Below are 25,406 nucleotides of genomic sequence, written 5' to 3'. Positions count from 1 at the left end.
TTCTGGATTTCGTATTACTTTCAAATCTTTTTGTTTTACTGTGATTTTCTTATTAATTTTTATCCTGTTATACTGTAAGCATCTCTCTAAGTCACCTGAAATACTTTTGGGGATTTGGTGAGGTATAAGCCCATGATATTTGTATGTGTGTAAGACAGCAAGAAAGTAATAAAGTCAATACATATTTCATTTCCTGGCCTTCCCTTGCCCTAAATGGTATGTTTAACACCAGTGCTAACTTCTCCCATTCCAACCTGTGTGTGCAGAAGTCTCACGTCAGTTTTCATCACAAACCTAGAGGTATTTTCCATAGAAACCTCTTGTGTAAGAGGAACTGAAGATGTGAAGGCAAAAGAGCATTGGTGGTAAGGCTTGTGGCAGGCTGGATGTCACAGTGGGAGGTCTAGGTTTCTCTGTAGCTTAAGAAGTGTGCTGGCCATCCAGGTCGCAGCTTACTCTGCGTCTCCACTCTTTTCTAAATAAGGACTTTCTGCTCTTGGTCTTTTCTGTCATGAGCTGGGCTCCAAAGTGGCAATCTTCATTAAAAAGTGAAAACTGGGTGTTTCTGTCTAAAAACTAATTAATTCCTGTGGTGACATAAAACAAAACACAAACGGGTTCATGTAATGATAGTCAACTGCTTGTGATGGCATTCCTGGGTGAGACAGCATGGCTCGTTGGTGGCAACGAGTAGGTGGCGAACCTGGAGCTCCACTTTCTCTCTAGCAGCGTGGTTGGAGGCAAGACACCTGACCTCTTTCAACCTGTGTTTTCATCCATACCACAGCGAGACATTTGAGAGGTCACCTTCCAGCACTAAATTCAACTGTTACACGATCAACTGAGTTTCTAGTATTAGAGAGGCTGTTTAGTCTAGTGGTGAAACATTCAAATGCGTGGTAGAGTAATGAAGCATTCAAGGTTTCCAGTCTGGCTGCCTGAGCTGGAATCTCTGTTCCAACTCTTTGCTAGTTATGTGACTTTGGGCGAGTTATTTACATTTTTCTGGGCCTCAGTTTACTCATTTGTAAATGGGGAATAATAACAGTACCTATCTCATATGGTGGACATGAAGATTATTACATAAAAACTCAGTATTAGCACATATGAGAGCTCAACAGGTGTTAGTTGCTATTTTATCACAACTGGGGAGTAAGAAATGGGCAACCATATTTACCTATATGATTCCATATCACACTTTTGTTAAGTTTTTGTAATTATTTTTCTTACGGAAACTCTACATTAGGGCCATCTAACGGTATACTGCTGACCAAGCTAGGACTCTCCAGCTTTCTAGAAATTCATCAAGGTTTTATCAAACATCTGAGTCAAAGCATTTGTGAAGTCAAAACATTTGTAACGTACATTTTCATTCCCTCTCTCTCCCCCTGCTCTAGTCACAAAAATGAACAAATGGCAAATGCTCTAGTCACAAAAATGAACAAAAGTGCAAGAGCGTTGGGAGCTCATTCATGATCTTCTGGTAGAGCAGACAGAGTCCACTTTCTGTTTCAGGTACCACGTCTATTACCGAACAACCATATGACTGAACACATAACTCCCCCCAACCCTTTGCCCATTGCCAAAGTAGCATGCTCACTGCATGCATTTTGGCAAAGTACCAGGGTAGAAACAAAGCAAAAATAAAATACTACTACCACTTTCCCCACAGCCAGAGGTACCTACTGCTCAGGTTAATTTGCATAACAGAGTCCATCTACTGCTGCGAATGCTGCATGCCCAGTAGCCCTTCCCTGCTTGGTCAGAGGGCACTGCCACCCTCACACCAACATCTGAGAGTCAGCATGTTGAAAGGGAGACTCACCACCACCCTCTGCTCATTTAATGGATAGATACTTGAAAGCCCACTGTGTTCAACAAAATAATTTTTGAGATGCCATAAGTAAGGAAAATCAGGGTACGAAATTAATGGTTCTGGCTCCCACGGGGCAATTATGATCATTTCTTCCATAATTCACGGATATGATATACAGAAGATGAATAGTAGAACAAAAAATAAACACCTTCTTATCCACTTCTTTTAGATCTCTAAGGAGACTGAAATATTCTGTATTTATGTGTCAGGTGGAAAGTAGCTGGAGAAATGATGGCTAACATTGCTTATATCTCAGGCAGAAATAGTTCCAAGTACTTTTGATATATGGCATATTAAAAATGCTTACAGAAATAACATAAAACAGGACCCGGTTATTCGCGTCACTATCCTCATCATGTAGTTGCCGCCCTCTTCCATCTGACTGGCAAAGCCCAGACAAACATGTAATTTCTGCTGTGCTGTGGGGCTTCAAAAGGGCTTTGAGCAACAACAACAACAAAAAACCCTCTGCTTTTTTCACCAGCAAATGTAAATAGTGACCAAAATAGTACTAGAAAGTAAGCTGGGTTAGAACTGTCTGGGTCCCGGTCTAATTTTCACTTTTGATGAGAAGATGTGAAGAAAGACTTTGCCTTCTGTGTAGGTGGGTGCTGTGGGTGATATTCAAAAGCAAGAACTGAGTAGGGCAGACAGCTGTGCTTATCGGCAGCAGAACCATAACGAAGCTTGCATCCCTGCCAAAAATCACCTGTGCCAAGCAAAATTGGCTAATGTTGGGTCAGGAAGGAGAAAACTGGACATAAAAAATATGAATGGCGGACATAAGGCAGGAAATAATTGGAAAACACATTCAAAGTATAGCACACTGACAACCAAAACCACAGTATAATCACCATACATTGGTCATTCTCACTTTCCCTGCATGCTTTTTCCATTGCTGTGCTTTACAGAAAGGTAGGTGGATAGTATATGGCAACTCAGGATTCTGGTAGCTTTATGGAAATGCATAATATGTGAGTAGGGTATGCCTTTCTACCAGCTAGTGGTGGTCCGGGGGGTTACCAGGTATGCAGGCAATTAGAATCTGTGGAAATTATTAAAATTATTACGTAGCCTTCTGAAATTGCTGTTTTTATTCTGGGGAACGGCAAATCCAAATCTGCACAGGATACAAATTATATTAACTTTGGAAACAAAAACATAAGAAAATCTAAATATAGCTAATGAAAACCTTTACTGTCTAAAGAACAATTTAGAATTTATTTTAAGAGCTGTACTAAAGTGTTGTGCTACACATTGGTTCCTAGAAAACACACTCTTGTGAAGGCAAAATTCAAATATTTCACAAATAATAGTTCATTTCGATCCCTCCATTTCTTTAACAGCTATTATTCCCTCTCATGTCAAGTCAATTGACTTTTTTCTTTTTTTTTTTTTTTTGAGACGGAGTCTCGCTCTGTCGCCCAGGCTGGAGTGCAGTGGCACCATCTCGGCTCACTGCAAGCTCTGCCTCCTGGGTTCATGCCATTCTCCTGCCTCAGCCACCCGAGTAGCTGGGACTACAGGTGCCCACCACCATGCCTGGCTAATTTTTTTGTACTTTTAGTAGAGACGGGGTTTCACCGTGTTAGCCAGGACGGTCTTGATCTCCTGACCTCACGATCTGCCCACCTCGGCCTCCCAAAGTGCTGGGATTACAGGCTTGAGCCATCATGCCTGGCCATCAATTGACTTTCCTTCTTCCATAAGTTCATCACGAAGGAGCTGAAGAACACGGAAGCCACCTTTTCTCTTTTGGTCTGGCCACTCTTCAACTGTCAGTTGGGTTTTGTTTTCTTTTTTAGGCCACCCTTCCAAAGGAGCCTTCGAATGTCAGTTCTCTAAGCCTTGAATATGCCCCTTGCCTAAATTATGCAAGTATCCTCTACCTTCTCCTCTTCAAAAAGGTTTGATGATTCCCAAAAGAATATATCCCTTTGAGCTCTAAGCATCATCTCTCTCCCATACATAGGTAAACACACATATATAGGTGTGTGTATATGTATTTGTGCATATTTCTCTCTTCATGTACATATGTACATAAATCTTGCCCACAATGTAAAGGTGTAACATATTTAGTTAGTTCTGCTTGTTACATCTAATTTATTCTGGGTTGTGACAACCCAACTGATCAAAATGTGAAAAAGTCAACACTATATATTTTATGATCTTATTATTCTTTTGATCCATGTGAATACCAAAGTTTTTTTTTTTTAAATAACTATTGGCCATTTAAATGAAGATGAACATTCTTTAATAATAGATATATCTGTTGGTTTACTCTTGTCCCCTGACTGTCAGTTCAGAATGTGAGCCCAGACCTAGCATCGCTTTCCCCAGCTCCTAACAATTACGTGACTTTGACGTCTTCATTCATTAGTCACCTGTGTACCCGGCCATACTATCAGTTCTTTCACTTCCTCTCCTGGCTTCACCTCCATTTTGGAAACCCATTCGACTACTTACAGCAGTATTGTATTATTATTTGGAACTGATGCATATCTGAAAAATTAAGCAATCCCATATTCTGGTAAACATAGCATTACCAAATTTATATACAAGAAAATATTGGTATATTTAGGCAGAAAAAAATAGTCTACCCTAGATGATGTTTAGGACACATGTAGGTACAATGGAGGATGAGGGGTAGACAGGTTAGTGGAGCTGTTAGCCAGCAGGGAACAGTTGAAAGTTTTTGAGTAGGGGAGCTGTATGATTAGACCTGAATGATATATGGTTGACTTATTCGCAATGGTGATAATACAAGCAGCAGGTGGAGCAGAAGGAGCAAGGAGACCCAGGAAGAGTCCAGGGGAGAAGCAGTAAGTGTAAAGTGGATTAGGGTAATGGTAACAGAAAGGAAAGGAGTAATACAGAGCCAGGAAACAACTGATGTGATGTAGGAAGTGAGAAGGGAGAAAGTCAGTTGACACTCTCAGTCCAATTTAAGTCAGGAGTAATAAGGATGGAGGGGAAACATGCTGAGTTCTAGAGGCCAAAAGATCATCCATGCAGACGTGTCTATTCGGTCTGGAACCTGAAGAGAAGCCAGGGTCAGGTGCTCAGTTGGGATTGTTCTGCAAGAAGAATTCGAGTTGAAATTGTAGGAGTGAGTTTGCTAACAGAGAAAGAATAGAGAGAAAAACAACATAAAACTTTGGGGCAGAATTTATAGTTAGAGTCCCTGAAGAGAAAAAAAGAGGCAGTGAATGTATTACTAACCACAGAAGAAATTTTAAGTGTAGTGTAGAATCTGGGGAGTCAAGGGAGAAGAGAATTTCCAGGAGGTGGTTATCAGAATTGAACGCCGATCAGGGGAGTTAGGGGGATTTGTGATGAACATTATCCTTACAATCATCACCAGCATAACAACAATCACAAGAACTACTACTACTACAGTACTACGATTACTGTTGCTAATACTAAAAATATGTAGGAGGAAGTTGATTACTTCTAAGCATGCAGTTTTATTGGCTGAAAGATGTGAATAAACAAATCAATTTCTTCATTCAACAACAATTTACTCAGGGCTTATACCAAACTGAGCACTGGGTATAAAGCAAAGAATAAGAAATGACAGCATGGTGAAAGGAGAGAATATAGATATAGTCCTTAGGTTGGAGTATAGTGGCGCAATCTTGGCTCACTGCAACCTCCACCTCCCAGGTTCAAGTAATTCTCCTGCCTCAGCCTCTCGAGTAGCTGGGATTATAGGTGCTCACCACCATGCCAGGCTGATTTTTTAAATATATTTAGTAGAGATGGGGTTTCACCATGTTGGTCAGGCTGGTCTCCAACTCCTGACCTCAAGTGATCTACCTACCTTTGCCTCCCAAAGTGCTGGGATTACAGGCGTCAGCCACCGTGCCCAGCCAGCCCTACTCTTTTAAGAGTTTGGTGGTTGAAAGAGACTGAGAGGGGAAAGGAGAGCAGGGCAGGGGAGGGACTACTTGGAGTCCAGTAAAAGTTTTAGGGAAAGACCTGAATCTGAAACAGATTATTTAACCTTTATGTGTCTGAAATACTATATTGTGCTAATTGTACTGTGAGACTCATCCACTATTTATTATAATGTTTCTGTTGGAAAATGTGTTCAAAGTTTCCATCTGGGATACAAGGAACACATCCTTCCTTACAATAGTCTTCGTGGTGTAATCGATTCAAAATGTGGGGATAATGATGAAAATGAGAAAAGGAACAGGAGACTACGAGAATAAAAACCAACTGAAGTGCCGCAGAGGGGCATTTCAGGGACAAAGGGTTCCAAGGCCCTTGCTAGGAACATGCTGGGGCAAGAAAGTGATAGGAATGGAAGGCTGGGAGTCAAGCTTTCCTGTCTACAGGTCTGGATTCTAGAAATCATTTATTATTGCCATTACCTTTAAATAAGAAATTGCATTTAGAACCTTCAGAAGCCAGGAGTCTGTAAACAATGGTGCAAACAATTCAAACCCGAAGACATTCTCAGCTGTAATAAAATTTCTATTTACATGTTCCATTTTTTAAAATTCCTAGAAAAATGCTACCTTTATGACTGGGCTCTCATTGGGTAATATAATTTGCTCAGCTAAATAAATCTGTGTATTTCAGGACATGTAACCACATCACACTTACAAGTCTTTGCTATGAATTTAAAAAGGCTCCTTGCCCCTGGAAACAGCCTTTTAAAGGCTGTTGTGGGCCTTAGGCAAGTGGCTAGATGGGCGGTATTCAGCACACATGTCCTCTCTTTAATCTAGAATGATCTCACAAACACAAAAACAAGTCAGTCCTAGAAGAGAGAAGATTCTGCCCCTCCGCCACAAAAAATACTAGAAATAGGACAAACATAAGGTTTTGAAACTTATTTGCTGGTTTTCAGAACTGCCATATTATGACCACTATCCTTAACATTTATCTTTTCTTTTGGTTGGTTTTTCCTCCCTAGCTTTTGAATCCTAGCTCTTCCTTCTGGTTCCAGGGCTTAACCTCAAGGCAGATATTTGAAAGTGCTTATTCGTGTTCAGTGTCCAGCGCAGTCGGCCTACTTTATGGACACTATACAGTAAATATACTGCTTTCCAAAATGTTTGTTTTTTTTCTCAAACCCTTCATCCCAGGCTCTCACAGTTTTTGAGTTTTAATTTTCCCACTCATGATTTCTTGGAAAGCATGCAGCTAGAGAATATGTGCTCAAGTGAAGGCATGGGTGGCTGAAGGTGAAAATGTTTAGAAGGGCCCCTGACTTCTTGACCAGGAAGAAATAAGCAACACAAAAGCAGGGAAGCGAACTGAACTGAACCGTCCACTGACTGTCATTTAAGGTGGTGGGCTCACTTGTTAAAAACCAAAGGGAACAAAAAAAATCCTGCACATTTTTTTTTTTCTGATAACTTTTCTCTATTAATATAAAATTTGACTTGTCTCTTCAACTATCCATATATAACTAAGCAAAAGCACGGGGGCATAAATGTGATATTTTGCTATATTTTAACTGGAAGTTACATTTACTATTTAAATTTCAATAAAATATTTACTATTTTTGGCTGGGCGTGGTGGCTCACGCCTGTAATCCCAGCTCTTTGGGAGGCTGAGGCAGATGGATCACCTGAGGTCAGGAATTTGAGACCAGGCTGGCCAACGTGGTGAAACCCAACATGGTGAAACCCCGTCTCTACTAAAAATACAAAAAAACTAGCTGTTTGTGGTGGTGGGCGCCTGTAGCCCCAGCTACTCAGGAGGCTGAGGCAGAAGAATTGCTTGAACCCAGCAGGCGGAGGTTGCAGTGAGCCAAGGTTGTGCCATTGTACTCCAGCTTGGGCAACAAGAGTGAAATCCCGTCTCAAAAAAAAAAAAAAAAAAATTACTATTTTTTCTGTAGAATATAATCAATGATGGGGTTTTTGCAAGGTGCCTCCTTTAACTCATCCCATTACAATACTATGTTTTCATGAGCCCCTTGATTTTAATGTCTATTTCAGTAGAAGTTCAATGAGTATCTACTAAATTGTATTGACTTTATTTTGGGAGGGTTTAGTTTAGCTTTCCTTCTTTTTTGATCTATTTGTTTATGCTTATTGATAAAATCAAAGGGATTTTTATGCCATGAAATAATACAGCCTCAACATGGATGAAAGAAAAACTTGGATAAACATCACAAGGAGAAAGGAAAGGGAAATCCAACGTTGCAGACCTTCTAGATAGTTTAGGGACTGACGACTGAGAAGGGACAGACCAGAAAGTGTTCTTATCTTGGGGTTAAGCCTAAAGTGTGATTGTTCTTTTAGCCCTAAAATTTTGTCAGATGTTTCCATGTGAAACATTCAGAGAAACACTATAAATAATTTGCATCAAAGAGAGGTAGAGAGAAAGGGAAAGAAAAGGCAAGTGGGAAAATAGATCTGAGAACTCACTCCCAAGCATGGAAAGTCGAGGATTTGGGGATACTTAACAAGTTAAATTTCTTGTTTTCTCTGCATATGTGTTGTCACATCATTGGAAAAAGAAGGTGCTTTCTGAAAGGAACTCTTTTTTGTTGTATACTTTTCACACAACAGTGGGTTTATTTGACAGTGAACACTAGGCATGGGGCTCTGCTGTGAACAGCCCTGTTCTTGCCGGGATTAGGGGCCAGTGGGAGGTGCAACAGCACCCACTCCGTTGCACCTGGCTCTGCTACAGCAGGAGAAACAAAGGGCACAAAAGGTGAATAAAGAATGGAACATTAGTCTGGGCACAGGGGCTCACACCTGTAATCCCAGCACTTTGGGAGGACCAGGCAGGCAGATCACTTGAGGTCAGGAGTTCCAGACCCGCCTGGCCAACATGTTGAAACCCCATCTCTATTAAAAATTAAAAACAAAAAAATTTATCCGGCATGGTGGTGGCCAGCTGTAATCCCACCTACTGGGAGGCTGAAGCATGACAATCACTTGAACCCGGGAGGCGGAGGTTTCAGTGAGCTGAGATCATGCCACTGCACTCCAGCCTGGGCGTTAGAGTGAGACTCAGTCTCAAAAAAAAAAAAAGAACATAAACCAGTCCTAGAAGCTGGAATAGTTCAGGAAATCTGTCTAGAGACACAGACATCCAAGATGGGACCTGTAGGAAGAGTAGGAGTTGGCAAGGGAAAGGGGCAAAAGGGAGAAGAAAGAGCATATGTCAAAGGCTGAAGATGAGAGGAAGCTCATCCTAACTGAAGATTTTTTAAAAGATCAGCAATGGTAGGGGTGTGAGCAGCAGGAAAGGAAGAGGAGAGACAGAGGACTGGGGCAGGCAGAGCAGCCTTGCGAGCGCATCTGGGCTGCATCCTCAGGGCCATGGGGACCCAGTGAAGAAGGATCACTCTGGATGTGGTGTGGAGGAGGGGTTGGAAGGGCACAAGCCTGGGGGTGGGAGCCTGTTCAGAAGCAGGAGAGAGTTGGTGCTTTCCTGAACTAGGGAAGGGCCTTGTGAATGCACAGAAGAGGATGAGCCAAGGTGAGGCTCAGAGGGCTGGGTGATGGACTGCTCATGGCAATGAAAGAGAGGAGGAAAGGAAGGGTTGGGTCAAGTGGGTGGACGCTGCCATGAACTATGTTTGGGAACACAGGAACAGCAGCAGCAGGTTTAAGGGGGTTCAGATAATCATTTCCATTTTGGACACAGAGAGTTTCAGTTTTCAGTAGGACATGTCATCTGTTTCAACAGCCAGGGAGGTTTTGGAAAGGGCTAGAACACACTATGATCTGAAAGATCTGGGCTAGAGATAGAAAGTTGCCAATTGTCAGAACATAGGTGGTAGTGGCTGAGGTTGCCTAAGTGAGATTGCAGAGCCTAGTGAGAAAAGGAAGCCAGGAACAGTTTCCCTGAGGAGCAACAGGGTTTCAAGGCAAGAGACAAAGAGGGGCCCTGAAGGCTTCTAGGAAAGAGCCATCAGAGAGACAGAGGGCATCCCATTGTGTCAGATGCTTCAGGGGAGTCAAGCTGGTAAAGACAGAGGCAGCAAGGATGTCACTGGCAACGGGAAGAGCAGTTTCTGTGGAGTGATGGCGACAGAGGCCGGACTGTAAAGTAATAAGAAATGAGTAGGGATGGAGCACAGACAGAAGCTAGAAGGGAAACGGGATTACGATAGATTTATTTAATATGGGTTACACTTGAACATATCTCAACACTTATTGAATAGGGCCTTTTTCAGTAATTTAACAGTTACGTAAATAAATGCAGGACCTATTAAGTAGCAGACACTATTCCAATGCTTTTCAAGCATTAATTCACTCGATTCTTGCAATTCCTATGAGACAGGCTTTATTGTTTCTCTCATTTTGGAAATGAGGAAACTGCTGCACAGAGAGGTTAAATAACTTGTTTGAAGTCACATAGTTTCTAAATGGTGGATCTGGGATTTGAACTCAGGCAGCCTGGTTCCAGAATTTATGTTTTTAAGTTCTATCTCTCTCTCTCTTTTTTTTTTTTTTTTTGAGATGGAGTCTCGCTCTGTCACCCAGGCTGGAGTGCAGTGACGTGATCTCAGCTCACTGTAAGCTCCGCCTCCCGGGTTCACGCCATTCTCCTGCCTCAGCCTACGAGTAGCTGGGACTACAGGCGCCCGCCACCATGCCTGGCTAAGTTTTTGTATTTTTAGTAGAGACGGGGTTTCACCGTGTTAGCCAGGACGGTCTCGATCTCCTGACGTCGTGATCCGCCCGCCTTGGCCTCCCAAAGTGCTGGGATTACAGGCATGAGCCACCGCGCCCGGCCTTTAAGTTCTATATCTCTCTTTAACCCAACACATGAAAGATCATCTAAGAGGACACTTTAAGCCTTAAGAAAAATGGAACAGTGGTAGCATTTAAAAAGATTGGGTTCCATGTAATACTTCATAGTTTGGCAAAGGTTGAAAAATTACTTAAAGTAGCACAGAGCCTGACATCTTCATACCACTGTGCTGGTATCCTTCCAAAAATAAAGAATGCTGCTGTATTGATCCCTTTTATTTATACATTGATCATTTAGCATCATAGAAATAAAGTCATTTGAACTAAATGGATTCTCAAAACAATTGGCTTCCTCTTAGAAAACAAATTCCTCAGGCTTCTTGCAAATCCATCTTGGCGTGTCTTTGCTGAGCCTCCACATCTATGTGGCTGCAAGAGATCATTATTGATCAACAGTTCCTTCCTTTGGAACACTCCTTAAATTAGTTACAGTGTTTAGGCCTCTTTTCTAAATTGGCCTTGGACATTTTGTTTGCAAGGACAACTAGTATAATTTTTTTAAAAAATCACAGCAAGCGACAAAGCCAACTACTGAAGGAAAGAAATATTTCCCAGACAGACCACATGAGAAATGGCTTTGTTGAGCCCCACTCTAAAAGCCAAGGGAAATTTCTACTTGAATCACAAGGAACCACAGTAGAGGTGAGAAAGATGCTCCATCCATTTTAGCAGCTCACATATATTTTAAAGTAAAAGTAGTGTTTGCATTTTCTTGCACATTTGACTACATGGAGTAGGAGGGGAAGACCAGACTTAGAAGTTCTGGATTTGAGACTTGATGTTGCTAAGAGCTGCCTAAAAAGAACCTGGCACTTCCCCTCAGATGGGCTTAAGATTTTCATTTTTGAAATGGGGGATGAGGGTAGAAACACTGGGAGGTGAGTAGAGCCAATTTTCTCTCCCTTTCTCTCTCTCTCTCCTTCCTTCCTTCCTTCCTTCCTTCCTTCCTTCCTTCCTTCCTTCCTTCCTTCCTTTCTTTCCTTCCTCTCTCTCTCTCTTTCTTCTTCCTTCCTTCCTTCCTTTCTTTCTTTTTTTGAGATGGAGTCTCGCTTTGTTGGCCAGGCTAGAGTGCAGTGGTGTGATCTTGGCTCACTGCAATCTCTGCCTCCTGGGTTCAAGGGATTCTGCTGCCTCAGCCTCCCAAGTAGCTGAGATTACAGGCACGCACCACCACACTCGGCTAATATTTGTATTTTTAGTAGAGACGAGGTTTCACCATGTTGGCCAGGTTGGTCTTGAATTCCTGACCTCAAGTGATCTGCCCGCCTTGGACTCCCAAAGTGCTGGGACTACAGGCGTGACCCACTATGCCTGGCCAGTAGAGTCAATCTTTTAAAGATTCTTTTCAGCTTCAAGACTCCATTAATCAATGAAATAAGATGGAATTATGATTTCAGCTGGTATAAAAGAAAACAGAGTCACCTGAATCCAGTACAGTTAATACTCTGCTCATTAAATTTTGTTAAGAATAGAGGAAGAATGGATGAGTACATGACGTTTGAGAACAGAGTGATGGTGAGCTTAAGTGGAAAACTGCCATTTAGAAGAAAAGAAGATCAGAATAAAAACCCAGCTAGAAAAAAATGGGGGATAGGATTTGAAAAGACAAGTCTGATATTTGAAGTGGTCGGCGCTCAGGATCAGTCTTCGTGCAAAAGCATTAAGTCAAGAAGTGAAATGGTAGATTTGTGAGCAGCAAGGCTGAAACAGAGGCCACAACATGGAAGGAGATCCATTGTCTAGCTGGGAGGGATTTGAGGTCAATCACACATTCTGAGCTTCTCTAGATAAGCCTATCTACACGGTATCTAATCAAACACTACACAGTGTGTTCACGAAGAATACATGTGCATGAGATGTAGAACACAACCATCTTGTGATGTTAATGACACACTTGTTTTATATTCAAACAGGGAGCCCAAACTGTTTCCTGTGTTCTGTTCCATGATAGGTAGACATGAACTTACAACGAGATGCTGTTTATTAACCATACCAAAGAAAAAAAATAGGCCAAACTTAGAGACACTGTAAACAAGAATATGCTGATGCTATTTTTAAAAACAAAATGAAATCAGATAAGCCAGCTTGGAAAATAGAGAGGAAAGTAAATATATCTCTCCAAAGAACATCAATATTTGCTAAAATATGGAATAATTAGTTTTTTAGGCAGCAATGAAATACTACCTACAAAAATGATTCACTGCATTAAAACTGGCAGTCCAGTTGAGGTCTTGTAAGAGTTGTACAGGAAGCCAAGTTTATTGGGAGGAACCTGAGAACAGCTCAGTTCTCCAGATGAGAGAATATAGGCTAACACCACTTGTGAATTTGGAATGAATCTGCCACTAGGAATGGCAAGAATATAAAAGATGGGAAAAAAGCAATTGGGAAGAAAAGAAAAATAATGCTTGTTTCTAAGAATGCTGCTGCTTTGCTTTATGAACTAGTCTATTTGTTTTGGCTCCAACTAAACTAAAGAATGTTTCTGCATATTTTACAGTGTAGTTTATAGACATCAAAGGAACAATCTCCCCTTTCATCATTATTTACACACAAAAATAATGCAATTTGTGGTACATGTAAAATGTTACTTCTTAAAAAGCTCTCGAGTCTAATTTATTAATTGCTTGAGATTTAAAGTTAAACAAGGGTGAGATGCAAATCATCTGTTACTCTGAAATATTTTACCACCAAATCCTGTTTTATTAATGAGAAGCTGAACAGCCATATGAATATTTATTTAGGTGGTTAGAGGGCTTTATGAAGAATCCTACAGCAAGTGACAGAGACATAAAAGCTGAAGGGTTCTGCTTCTCTTGAAAAAATGGGGGTTGTTCTTTTTTTTTAATTCCATTTTTTCCTCTGTGTTTCCAACATTAAAGCATTCCTGTAACCCACCAACCATCCCGGCCTTCTTGCTCCAAATCTTTTGCTTTTGCTGCTACTACTGCTGCTATTATAGCAATAGCCTCCCATTGACAACTCGGGAAATAACAGCTTCATCTTTTTGGATGGCAGGACCGCATCACATTATTTTTGCCAATTACATACAATTGAAAAACATGATACATGTGTACTGCTAGGCTTATTTTGCTTAATTTATTGATTTTGGTTCAGTTCCTTAGAAACTGTATAATTTACCATGCTATATTATAGATTTCCTGATGCAAGAGCAACAAGTCCCTTAAAAATAACTCTATATAAATGTCAAACAGAATGAGCTAGAAATGGCTTTAAATTGTTCCATGATTTATAAAAAAGGCACAATTATGCAGAATCCCAGTTATGATAATACAACTGTTTATTCATAACTTCACTTTTCTCTCAGTAGCATATAACTACTATTGGAAAATATACATATATATATATGCATATATTCATTCTTTTTCTAAAAATGTTTAAACACACGTACAACATACACATACATTCTCCTTTCTTTTAAAAAAATTATACATGTCTCAACCTAGACATGTAAATATAGGATCAGGTACAATAGTGTTTGAAAGACTTCTGAAGTCAGGTGTTAAAAGTTCTACAGCAAAGAAGATGATCTGAAATGAAGTCCACCAACAGGTTGGCTCTCAGCCCAGTCCTGTCCTGGGGGCAGTTCTTCCCAGTTCAGTCTAGCCCCTTCCCCTCTTCCACTGAATGGCCTCTCCTGCTGCCCCCAAGGTTGCCTGCTCCCTTCTTGCAGACACCTTCAAGCTCTATTCCTCAGGTTCCTAAATGACTTCCTCGACCTCTTCTCCCTCCCCGCTCCAAATACCACCTCCTAGTCCTTCAAGTGAGATGATCTCATCTAATTGTTAGGAAGAGTCTCTGATTAAACAGTTTCACATTAGAGTGTGAATTACTTCAAGTGGTTTAATATGTTAATACATCAAGGATGTCTGAATCTTAAAAGAGGAGTTCGTTAAACTGAAGGCTTAGATATTTAACTAATCCAAGAACTAACATTTTGTGGGGGTGAGGATTTGGGGTCCCTACTTCTTTTAATACCAAGGTTGGTGTTGATGTGTTTAAAGCTGCCTTGAAAACAAGCAATAATAGGTATAAAATAAATTAATATATTTAGTAACCAGGGATTATACATATATATATGTTTTGAGATAGAGTCTCACTCTGTCACCCAGGCTGGAGTGCAGTGGCACGATCTCAACTCACTGCAACCTCCACCTCCTGGGTTCAAGTGATTCTCCTGTCTCAGCCTCCTGAGTAGCTGAGATTACTGGTGCGCACCACCACGCCTGCCTAATCTTTTGTATCTCGTAGAAATGGGGTTTCACCATGTTGGCCAGGCTGGTCTGGAACTCCTGACCTCAAGTGATCCATTCGCCTGGGCCTCCCAAAGTGCTGGGATGACAGGTGTGAGCCACTGTATTAGTCTGTTTTCATGCTGTTGGTAAAGATATACCCAAGACAAGGAAGAAAAAGAGGTTTAATTGGACTTATAGTTCCACATGGCTGGGGAGGCCTCAGAATCATGGTGGCGGCAAGAGAAAATCAGAAGGATGAAAAAGCGGAAACCCCTGATAACCCCATTAGATCTCGTGAGACTTACTCACTACCACTAGAACAGTATGGGGGAAACTGTCCCCGTGAGTCAAATTATCTCCCACTGGGTCCCTCCCACAACACGTGGGGATTATGGGACTACATGATGAGATCTGGGTGGGGACACAGAGCCAAGCCATATCAGCCACCATGCCGGGCCAGTATCCTGGGAATATATTCTTTAAATCAATGAAGGCTTTATGTTTGAGCACTCAGTACTGTGGGTGTTATGCAGAAACCCAAAGTGTGAGACATGAAATAATAATTATTGGCAGGGCATGGTGGCTCACTCCTGTAATCCCAGCACTTTGGGAGGCCGAAGTGGCCAGATCACAAGGTCAGGAGTTTGAGATCAGCCTGGCCAACATGGTGAAACCCTGTCTTTACTAAAAATACAAAAAATAGCTGGGCATGGTGGTGGGTGCCTGTAATCCAAGCTACTTGGGAGGCTGAGGCAGGAGAATCATTTGAAGCCCAGGAGGCAGAGACTGCAGTGAGCTGAGATCACACCATTGCACTCCAGCATGGGTGGCAGGGCAAGACTCCATCTCAAAATAAAAAAGAAAAGAATTATTAAGGATTAATAACAGGACCTTATGAAAGTGTAAGGTTCCTGAGGACTGGGGCAATCAGCAGAGCTTCATGGAGGAAGGAGATAAGACCTTGAGATGCTAAAACTTGACAAGTCTGAGGGTTAAAGATGCTGCTGAGGAGGAAGGTGACCAGCATGAGAGAGGGCAGGCTGCGTGGCTGGCAAGTCGCTTGTGGATGGTGAGAACCAGCTTGATTGGAAGAGAATGTGTGTGTCAAGGAATACGGAGAAACCTGGACGGGCTCTGAAAGCTAAGCAGAAGAGTTTGATCATGATGTTATAAGCAACCCTCTAAATTCAATTTAGTCATATGATGTTGCAAGAAATTAAGACATCATCGAAAGATATAAAATAAAAAATGGAAAGTCCTGTTCCCCCGAAATAATCACTATTATCCATCTGGAGACCTACTCAGGACATCTTTTTATGTAGATGACATGCTGCACTCTTTTCACTTATTACATATTAGCAACCTTGCCTCATTTGCAGAGAGATTTACTTCATTCTTTAAAAATGGCCTCATAATATTCCATTGTGTAGATGTGTCATAATTTGTTTTCCCCAGCTTTTTGCTCAAACAATCCCGCAAAGATATTGTATAGGCTTGTAAGTATATCCAGAGATGGATTCCTGTTGGGGGAACTGCTGGCCCAAAGGTTATGTGCATTTGAATGTTGGTAGATATGACCATGCTGCCCTCCACAGAGGCCACACTGACTTACACTCTCAGAAATGGGGCTCGAGCCTGCCGGTTTCCCTATATCTTCACCATTGACCACATTTTTGAAACGAAAACTTATACTGGTCAGATGGATGGCAGTCAGTCCCTTCAAAACTTTGGATTTCTGATTTACATTTATTTGATTATGAGTAACAATAAGCATATTTTTTTCATAGGTTTGCTGGACATTGATGTTCTGTCTGTGAATTCTGTATTCATGTTCTTTGCTCTTTTTGTCCACTGGGTTGTTAGTTTTCTTATTGATTTCCAAACCCTCTTTGTAAGACAAGGACATCACAGTGATTTAAGATTTCTTTGGCAGAGTTCTTCACACTGGACTGAAGCTGAGAGCCTTTTGGCAGGGATATTGGCTGAGAGGAGGCTGTTTTAAATCAATCACAAGTTGAGAAGGGCTCTGAATAGGGTCATATCAGAGGAATAAGAAATACATTCAAGGACTCTGGCAATAGACTTGAGATAAATTGGGATGAAGGAAAGAAAGGACAAAGATGAACTCAAAGTTTCTAATAGGAAACAGAAAGACTGGCGGTAACCCCGATAGACTGGAAAGAAGGGCCAATCTGGAAGGGAAGATCACAACTCAATGTTGTAGATGGTGACTCTGAAATAGTAGTGCATCTTCAAAAGAAGAGGATTTACAGGCAGTGCAAGATATAGGACCCATCTAGGAATCAGGCCAGGGCTTCTGGGAATCATCTCTACAGAAGCGACAGCTGACATCACAGAGGAGATGATCTTAGTGTGGAAAAGAAAAGGAGAAGCAAAGCCCAGGACATAGACTCTAGGAACACCCACTGGGAGGAAGAGAGACCAGCAGGAGAGAGACAAGCAAAAGAAGTATCATATAAGCTAAGATAAGATAAGGGTTGGCAAACTACAGCCAGCAGGCCAAATCTAGCATTTACCTTGGTTTTGTCAATAAAGTTTTATTGGAACATAGCCATGCACATCTGTTGACATACTGTCTATGGCTGCTTTCAGGCCACAATGCTAAAAGCTAAGTAGCTGCAACTGGGACTATATGACCTGCAAAGCCTAACATTTTTACTGTTTGGCCCTTTATAATTTAGATAATTGCACTATAGGCAATTATCTAAATATATCTAAACACAGAAAAGGTACAGTAAAAATACAGTATAAAAGATACAAAATGGTGCACCTACATAGGGCACTTACCATAAATGGAGCTTGCGGGACTGGAAGTTGTATTTGTGAGTCAGTGAGTGAGTGGTGAGTGAATGGGAAGGCCTAGGACATTACTGTATACTACTGTCGACTTTAAAATACTCTACACTTAGGCTATGCTAAACTTATAAAACAACATTTTCTTTCTTCAATAATGAATTCAGCTTAGCTTACTGGAACACTTTCACTTTATAAACTTAAAAAAAATATTTAAACTTTCTGACTCTTTGGTAATAACACAGCTTAAAACAGAAACACACTGTGCAGCTATACAATACGTTTTCCTTTGTTAAAAATGTATTTTCATTTGACGAATAATAATTGTGCCTATTCTATTTTTCTTTATATCCTTATTCCATAACCTTTTTTCTATTAATTTTTTTATTTTTACTTTGTAAACTTTTTGTTAAAAATAAGACAAAAACACACACATTAGGCTAGGCCTACAAAGGGTCAGGATCATTAAGAAGTTACTAGGTGGTAAAAATTTCTCATCATTTACTTCATTATAATCTTATGGGACTACCATCATCTATATAGTCCATCTTGACTTATTTGTTATGTGACATATAACTGCATCTAATATGTGCATATACACCTATGTAGCATATATTAGGCTGGTGCAAAAGTATTGCAGTTTTCGCCATTACCACAATTACTTTTGCACCACCTAATAAATATTAAATTGATCATTCAGTAATTTTGGTTGCTGAGGCTTACATTTATATCATTCAATGATCATTATGTCCATTATACTGCCTTTGAACTATCTTCGATACAGTTTAGCATTATTAAAGATTAACAATGTCCAAGTCGTTTTTTGTTAAATTTGTAAAATTAAAAAACTAAATTATCCATATATATTCCAATAGTTTATTAATCAAAGTACTTCATTTTGGACCATGCAATACTACAATTAACCACCAGCCTGGGCAACATGGTGAAACCCTGTCTCTACTAAAAATACAAAACCTAGCTGGGCGTGGTGATGCGCATCTGTAGTCCCAGCTACTAAGGCTGGGATCTGAGGAGAGAGGATCGCCTGAGCCCAGGAGTTGGGGGCCGCAGAAAGCCAAGATGGTGCCGCTGCACTCCAGCCTGGGCCGTATAGCGAGATCCTTTCTCAAACAAATGAAAAAATCAATTAACCATATATAGTCACCTAGTGACTTCCAAAGAGTACAATTTAGCCATTGGTGAAGAGGAATCTATTCTCACCTGTGTTCTTTTCATCACTCTCTCTACTCACACATTTGTGCATTCGCTCATCAAAACTTAATTGATCCTTAACGTACACAAGGCAATGATCCAGAGGCTAAACATATCTCTCATAGCACTTGAAGGATTTTGTCCACTGAACAAAGAATCTTATTCGACTAGTTTTAAAATAAGATAAAAATTGCCAGACTATAGAATCGGAGGGAAGGTACGGGGTAAAAAAACTTTTGAGAGAGAACTGTTCATTTCTTCTCTGCTCATTCATTGCTATTGCTTCTCCTTGCTCTAGGAAGCAAGGTCATAATTCACGGCCACAGTGTATCCAAGCTTATCTTCCAGAGCATTCTTCCTGAAAAATGGCACTTACGCTTTATGCTACTACGACTGAATGGCTCTGTCTTCCTTTCTGAGTGAGTAGGCAAACCTTCTTAGGTGGGATGGAAAATACATTTCTATTCTTAGCATTATTAATTCTGATTCAGGAGGGCACAAAGAAAATGCCACTTTCCTTGTGCCCTTAGGACATGCATACAGGGGAGACAAGAATTAAATAGTGAACAGGTCCCAAACAATGCCATTTGATGCTAGGCATTGAGATTTCTTTCCGTTTCTCAATGCTACTAAAACACCACAGTGAGGTTTGTAATTTTATTCTTTGGGAAATTGATTCCTGTAAGCTTTTAGCACAGTAAAAATTGCCCAATCTTATGAAACATTCTACACCCCCCACCCCCTGCCCCCAACCAAGCCCTTCTGGTAACACAGACCAGATTGCTAGATGTCCTTCTGGCAGCTGACCTTTTCTTGTGAACTCCAGTCAGTAGCCAAGGGAGAGAAGCATCAATGCTGTAAAATCTCTTTTCTATGCCTGCAAGCAAAAATTTTACAACATTTCTCCTTGATATGAAATCTCTGCTTGGACATCTGGCTTCACAGTGAGAAACTTTCAATACACTAGCTTCAAAGAAAGGACTTAGCCCTGGTGGTGCAGTGATGCCAGAAGAATGTTCCACAGTCTCTTTAAAGAACTATTTCTAACGTTTCCCCAAATGAACTTCTGTGAGCTCAGTGGATGGTGCTAACTCACATTTAGATAACTTGGCTTTGGCATACAGCCTTTTGTGGGCATTGCCCCTAGAGTATACAAATTATGTTCTTAGATAATACAGGCATACCTCGGAGATACTGCAAGTTCAGTTCCTGACCACTGCAATAAAGTGTATACCATGATAAAGAGAGTCTCACAAATTTTTTGGTTTCCCAATAGCATATAAAAGTCATGTTTACACCACACTATAGTCTATTAAGTGTGCAATAGCATTATGTCTAAAAGAACAATGCACATACCTTAATTAAAACTTTCTTATTGCTAAGACATGTTAACAATCATCTGAGCCCCCAGAAGGTCCTAATCTTTTTATTGGTGGAGGGTCTTGCTTTTGATGCTGATGGCTGCTGACTAATAAGGGTGGTGGTTGCTGAAGGCTGGGATGGCTGTGGCAATTTCTTAAACAGATAAAAATAAAGTTCACTGCACCAATTGACTTCCTTTCACGGAAGATTTCTCTGTAGCATGCGATGCTGTTTGATTTAACCACAGTAGAATTTCTTTGAAAATGGGAGCCTATCTTCTCAAATCCTGCCACTGCTTTATCAACTAAGTTGATATAATATTCTAAATCCTATGTTGTCATCTCAACAATGTTCACAGCATCTTCCCCAGGAGTAGATTCCTCTCAAGAAAACATTGTCCTTGCTCATCCATAAGAAGCAACTCTTCATTCAAGTTTGGTCATGAGGTTGCAGCAATTCAGTCACATCTTTAGGCTCCATTTCCAGTTCTAGTTCTCTCCCTATTCTACCACATCTGCAGTTACTTCCTCAAAGTCATTCGTGAGAGTTGGAATCAACTTCTTCCAAACTCCTGTTAATGTTGAGATTTTGACCTCCTCCCATGAATCAAAAATGTTCTTAATGGTTCTAAAATGGTGAACCCTTTCCAGAAAGTTTTCAATTTACTTTGCCCAGATCCATTAGAGTAATTACCATCTATGGCAGCTATAGTGTTATGAAATGTATTTTTGACATAACAAGACTTGAAAGTTGAAATGACTCCTGGATTCATGAGCTGGAGAATGGATGCTGTGTTAGCAGGCAAGAAAAAACATTCATCTCCTTGTACATCTCCATCAGAGCTTTTGGGTGACCAGGTGCATGGTTAATCAGCAGTCATTGTTTTTAAAGGAATCTTTCTTTTCTGAGCAGGAGGTCTCAATAGCAGACTTAAAATATTCAGTAAACCATGCTGTAAACCAAGTTGCAGTGCAGGCTTTCTTGTTCCACTGAAAAAGCACAGGCAGATTAGATTTAGCATCATTCTTTAGGGTCCTAGGATTTTTGGAATGGTTAATGAGCACTGGCCTTAGTCACCAGCTGCACTTGCCTCGAACAAGAGAGTTAGCCTGTCCTTTTTAGTTTTAAAGCTTCTCTAGCCATAAAAGTCCTAGATGGCATGTTCTTCCAATAGAAGGTTGTTTCATCTACATAGAAAATCTGTCATTTAGTGTGGTCACCTTCATCAAGGACCTTAGCTAGATCTTCTGGGTAACTTGCTGTAGCTTCTACTTTAGCACTTGCTGCTTCACCTTGCATTTTTATGTTATGGAGATAGCTTCTTTCCTGAAACCTTATGAACAAACCTCTGCTAGCTTCAGACTTTTCTTTCTGCAGCTTCCTCACCTCTCTCAGCCTTCATGGAATTGAAGAAATTTATGACCTTGCTCTGAATTAGACTTTGGCTTAAGGAAAGGTTGTGGCTAGTTTGATCTTCTACTAGACTACTAAAATTTTCTCCATATCACCACAAAGCTGCTTTACTTTCTGCCATTCATGTGTTCACTGGAGTAGCACTTTTAATTTCCTTCAAGAACTTTTCCTTTGCATTCACAATGTGGCTGTTCGGTACAAGAGGTGTAGCTTTGGGCCTGTCTCGGCTTTCAGCAACCTTCCTCACTGAACTTAGTAATTTCTAGCTTTTGATTTAAAGTTAGAGATGTGTGACTCTTCTTTTCACTTGAACACTTAGAGGCCATTGTAGAATTATTAATTGACCTATGTCAATATTGTTGTGTCTCAGGGAAGAGGGGGGGCCCGAGGAGATGGAGAGAGATGGGAAAATGGCCAGGAAGTGGAGCAGTTAGGGCACACGCAACATTTACTGTTTGTTGTCTCCCATGGGTGCAGCTCGTGGCGCCCCAAAACAATGACGATAGTAACATCGAAGATCACTGATAACAGATCAATCGCCATAACAGTTATAATAATGAAAAGGTCTGAAATATTGCGAGAATTACCAAAATGTGACAGAGACACAAAGTGGGCACAGGCTGTCAGAAAAATGGTGCCAATCGACTTGACACCGGGTTGCCACAAACCTTGAATTGTACAAAACACAGTATATGTGAGGTGCAATAAAATGAAGTGCGATAAAATGAGGTGTGTCTGTATATACAAGGCATGCGGTATTTTTTTTTTAAATCTGCATAATTAGGCAAAATATATGATGGTTACCACAAGATCTGAGTTCTCTCCCCATATCTGCTATACCATTACAGAATATCTATGAGCTTGCTGCCACTAAAAATAAAATGACATGAGAATAAAGCGATACTATTTGTTATCAGAACCTTTTATGATTTATGAGGGAACATCTTTCATGTATTCTGTGTATTTCCAGCACTTCCATTGAAACAAACATTGCACTAAAGCTTGCTCTCAAAAATCTCATCGTCTAGTTGGTGAGAAATAGAATTAATCTACATACAGGTCCACAATGTTCTGTCTGCAATCCTGAAATCCAAAAATCCTCTGGAAAACACAAATTCTTTTGGAAAGTCTGAGTTAACTTCTTCGGGAACAAAACCTGACTGATGTTGGGTGGGACTTACAATCTCGACTTGTCTTTTTCACGGCGGACACTCACACATTTCACGGTTCCTGTATGTGTCTGAGTAGACTGTGCGGTCCCAGGACCCACTGCAGATACAGCACAAGCACCACCTTCCTAGAACCTGCAGATTCGGACTGGGTGAGGGATTGTGGATCAGCACTGTAATACAGCAAACACTTTGTTAGAGGAATGGACGAGGCTGGCATGGGTTTCTCACTCTGATGCTTCGCAGAAAAGATGACCTTTAAGTCAAAGGGAAAGGCCACTTTACACAGAGCTCAGGGGCATTTCCCATGGGGCACGGGATCGTAGAGAACACGGCATCTAGGCTGAGCACTGGCAGCTGACGAGGGGGAGTGGAGGGTGATGTCTAGACAAGTGGTTCTCCAAGTGTTGGGTTTCAGGACTCCTGTCCACTCTTACAAACTGACAACCCCAAAGAGGTTTTGTATATGTGCATTACACCTACTGAATTTATCATATTACGTATTAAAACTAAGAAATATTAAAACATTTTATTCATTAAAATAGTAATAAATCCATTATGTGTAAACATAAATACAATATTTTAATAGAAAAATCACCATTTTCCAAAGCAAAAAAAAAAAAAAAAAATTAGTGAGACAACTAGCTGTGTTTCATTTTTTGCAAATCTTTTCAATGTCTGATTTGATAGAAGGCAGCTGGATTCTCAAATATGCTTCTGCATTCAATCTCTTACAAGATGCTACTTCGACTGAAGAACGGGAAGAAAATCTAGTCTCACACAGATAAGTTAGAAAAGGGAGGAGTAATTTAGGAGCCTTTTTAGATGATTGCAGATAGTTTTGTTACTATGCTAAAATTTGACAAGTGGTAGCTTCTAAAAAGTTAGTTGCAATGTGGAATCTGAAACTCTCTCAGTGAACTTTTCATACTATTACCTTAACATCCATTGGTCTCTTTTGTATTTTGAATGGATCTTTTACTCAGGCATGGTTTTGTAACATCAGGTGTTTGTCATTTGGAAAACATGGTTCCGTGAGTTATACAAATCTTCCAAATATGCTTCACTCTCTTCCTTCCCCTTTCTTCCCATACACATCACTAATGATATCACCGATCTCATCAGAAAAGTCTGTAAGTATTGTGAGGCTGTCAGGCTCACAGTGGTGGCATTAGTTTTCCAAAATTCTAATTTCTGCTTGAAAGCTCAAATTTTATCATTAGCAACAATATAGTCAGTTGTTATCCTTGAAATGTCAGGCTTGTTTCATTTCATTCATTTTCAAGAAAACATCTGCCAAACACTCAAGTGTGAATATGCATACGTTGCCTGTCAGTCTTTCTTTCAGAGTGACTAGAGTTCAGCTCATACTCATACAGACACAGAACTGCTTTTCCCTAAGACAGTCACTCCACTTCAGTATGCAGCAGAAGTGCTTCATGTGTACTTCCTACTAATATTAAAAGAGATGTGTCCTCGAGGTTTGAGATTTAACAAAATCAACACAGATGCTCTTCAACTAAGATGGTGTTAAGTCTCAATAAATCCAAGGTAAGTCGAAAATATCGTTAAGTTGAAAATGCACTTAATACCCTGATTAACCTATCATAAAGCTGGGAAATTGTAAGTTGAGCCACTGTAAATCAGGGACCATCTGTACATTTTATTGCTTTGTTGTTTTATTTTTTTTTTAACCATAAGTACATGGTAGTGAAGAAAATAATGACTAGTCATATGGTTTCATGTTAAAGCCTTGTTTTGTGTGAAGGCACCATTGCTTCTATATCATCTATGCAAGTATCAATATAGTAAAAAAAGAAAGTGATGTCTTTGTGTTATTATGAAAATAGTTTTGACCTTGTGGGGCCATCGTAAAGGTCTCAGGGACTCATTGGAGTCTGCAGAGAACACCTTAAGAGCTGCTGGTTTAGATCATAACGTGCTTTTGTCTTTTTTTTTTTTTTTTCTTTTTTGAGATGGAGTCCTGCTCTGTTGCCCAGGCTAGAGTGAAATGGCGTGGTCTCGGCTCACTCCAACCTCTGCCTCCTGGGCTCAAGTGATTTTCCTGCCTCAGCCTCTCGAGTAGCTGGGATTACAGGTGCCCACTGCCATGCCTGGCTAATTTGTGTATATTTATTAGAGATGGGGTTTCATCATGTTGGCCAAGCTGGTCTTGAACTCCTGACCTTGTGATCTGCCCGCCTCGGCCTCCCAAAGTGCTGGGATTACAGGCGTGAGCCACTGCACCCAGCCTAGATCATAAAGTGTTTTATATGCTATATTGACAAGTATAGGTTTTATCCTATAGGCAATAGAAAGCCATTGATGAATTTTAAGAAAAAACAACATGCCCATATTTGTGTTTTAGAAAAGTTACCTTATCAATAGTGTGAGGCATAGATTTGAGAGGGTCAAGTTATTGGCAGTGATTCTAGATAAGGGTGATTGTACTAGGCAAGGTCAAAGATGATGATGATCTGACCTAGAAGGTAGGATCTAGTGACTAGGGAGTGGGGTATGAGTTTGGAGATATTTAGGAGTTTTCTCTAGGGACTGACCTATGAGA

At 40.6% G+C, this 25,406-nt stretch overlaps 1 protein-coding gene across 12 annotated transcripts in view; it reads right to left on the bottom strand.

Annotated features, from left to right (window-relative positions):
* CEP112 (centrosomal protein 112) overlaps positions 1–25,406 on the bottom strand; it is a 564,728-nt gene that overhangs the window by 77,029 nt on the left and 462,293 nt on the right. The window contains exon 24 of one of the 12 annotated variants that reach the window (XM_033183920.1): positions 4,491–4,953. The exons of the other annotated variants lie outside the window; for them this stretch is intronic. Coding sequence (XP_033039811.1) covers positions 4,939–4,953 — 15 coding nt within the window. The 3' untranslated portion in view covers positions 4,491–4,938. Of the gene's footprint in view, positions 1–4,490; positions 4,954–25,406 lie in introns of those variants that run through there. 12 annotated transcript variants of the gene reach the window in all.

Source organism: Trachypithecus francoisi, unplaced genomic scaffold (assembly GCF_009764315.1).
Source record: "Trachypithecus francoisi isolate TF-2019V2 unplaced genomic scaffold, Tfra_2.0 Lachesis_group20, whole genome shotgun sequence".
NCBI classification, from domain to species: Eukaryota; Metazoa; Chordata; class Mammalia; order Primates; family Cercopithecidae; genus Trachypithecus; species Trachypithecus francoisi.
This window is presented reverse-complemented; position numbering and strand designations above follow the sequence as displayed.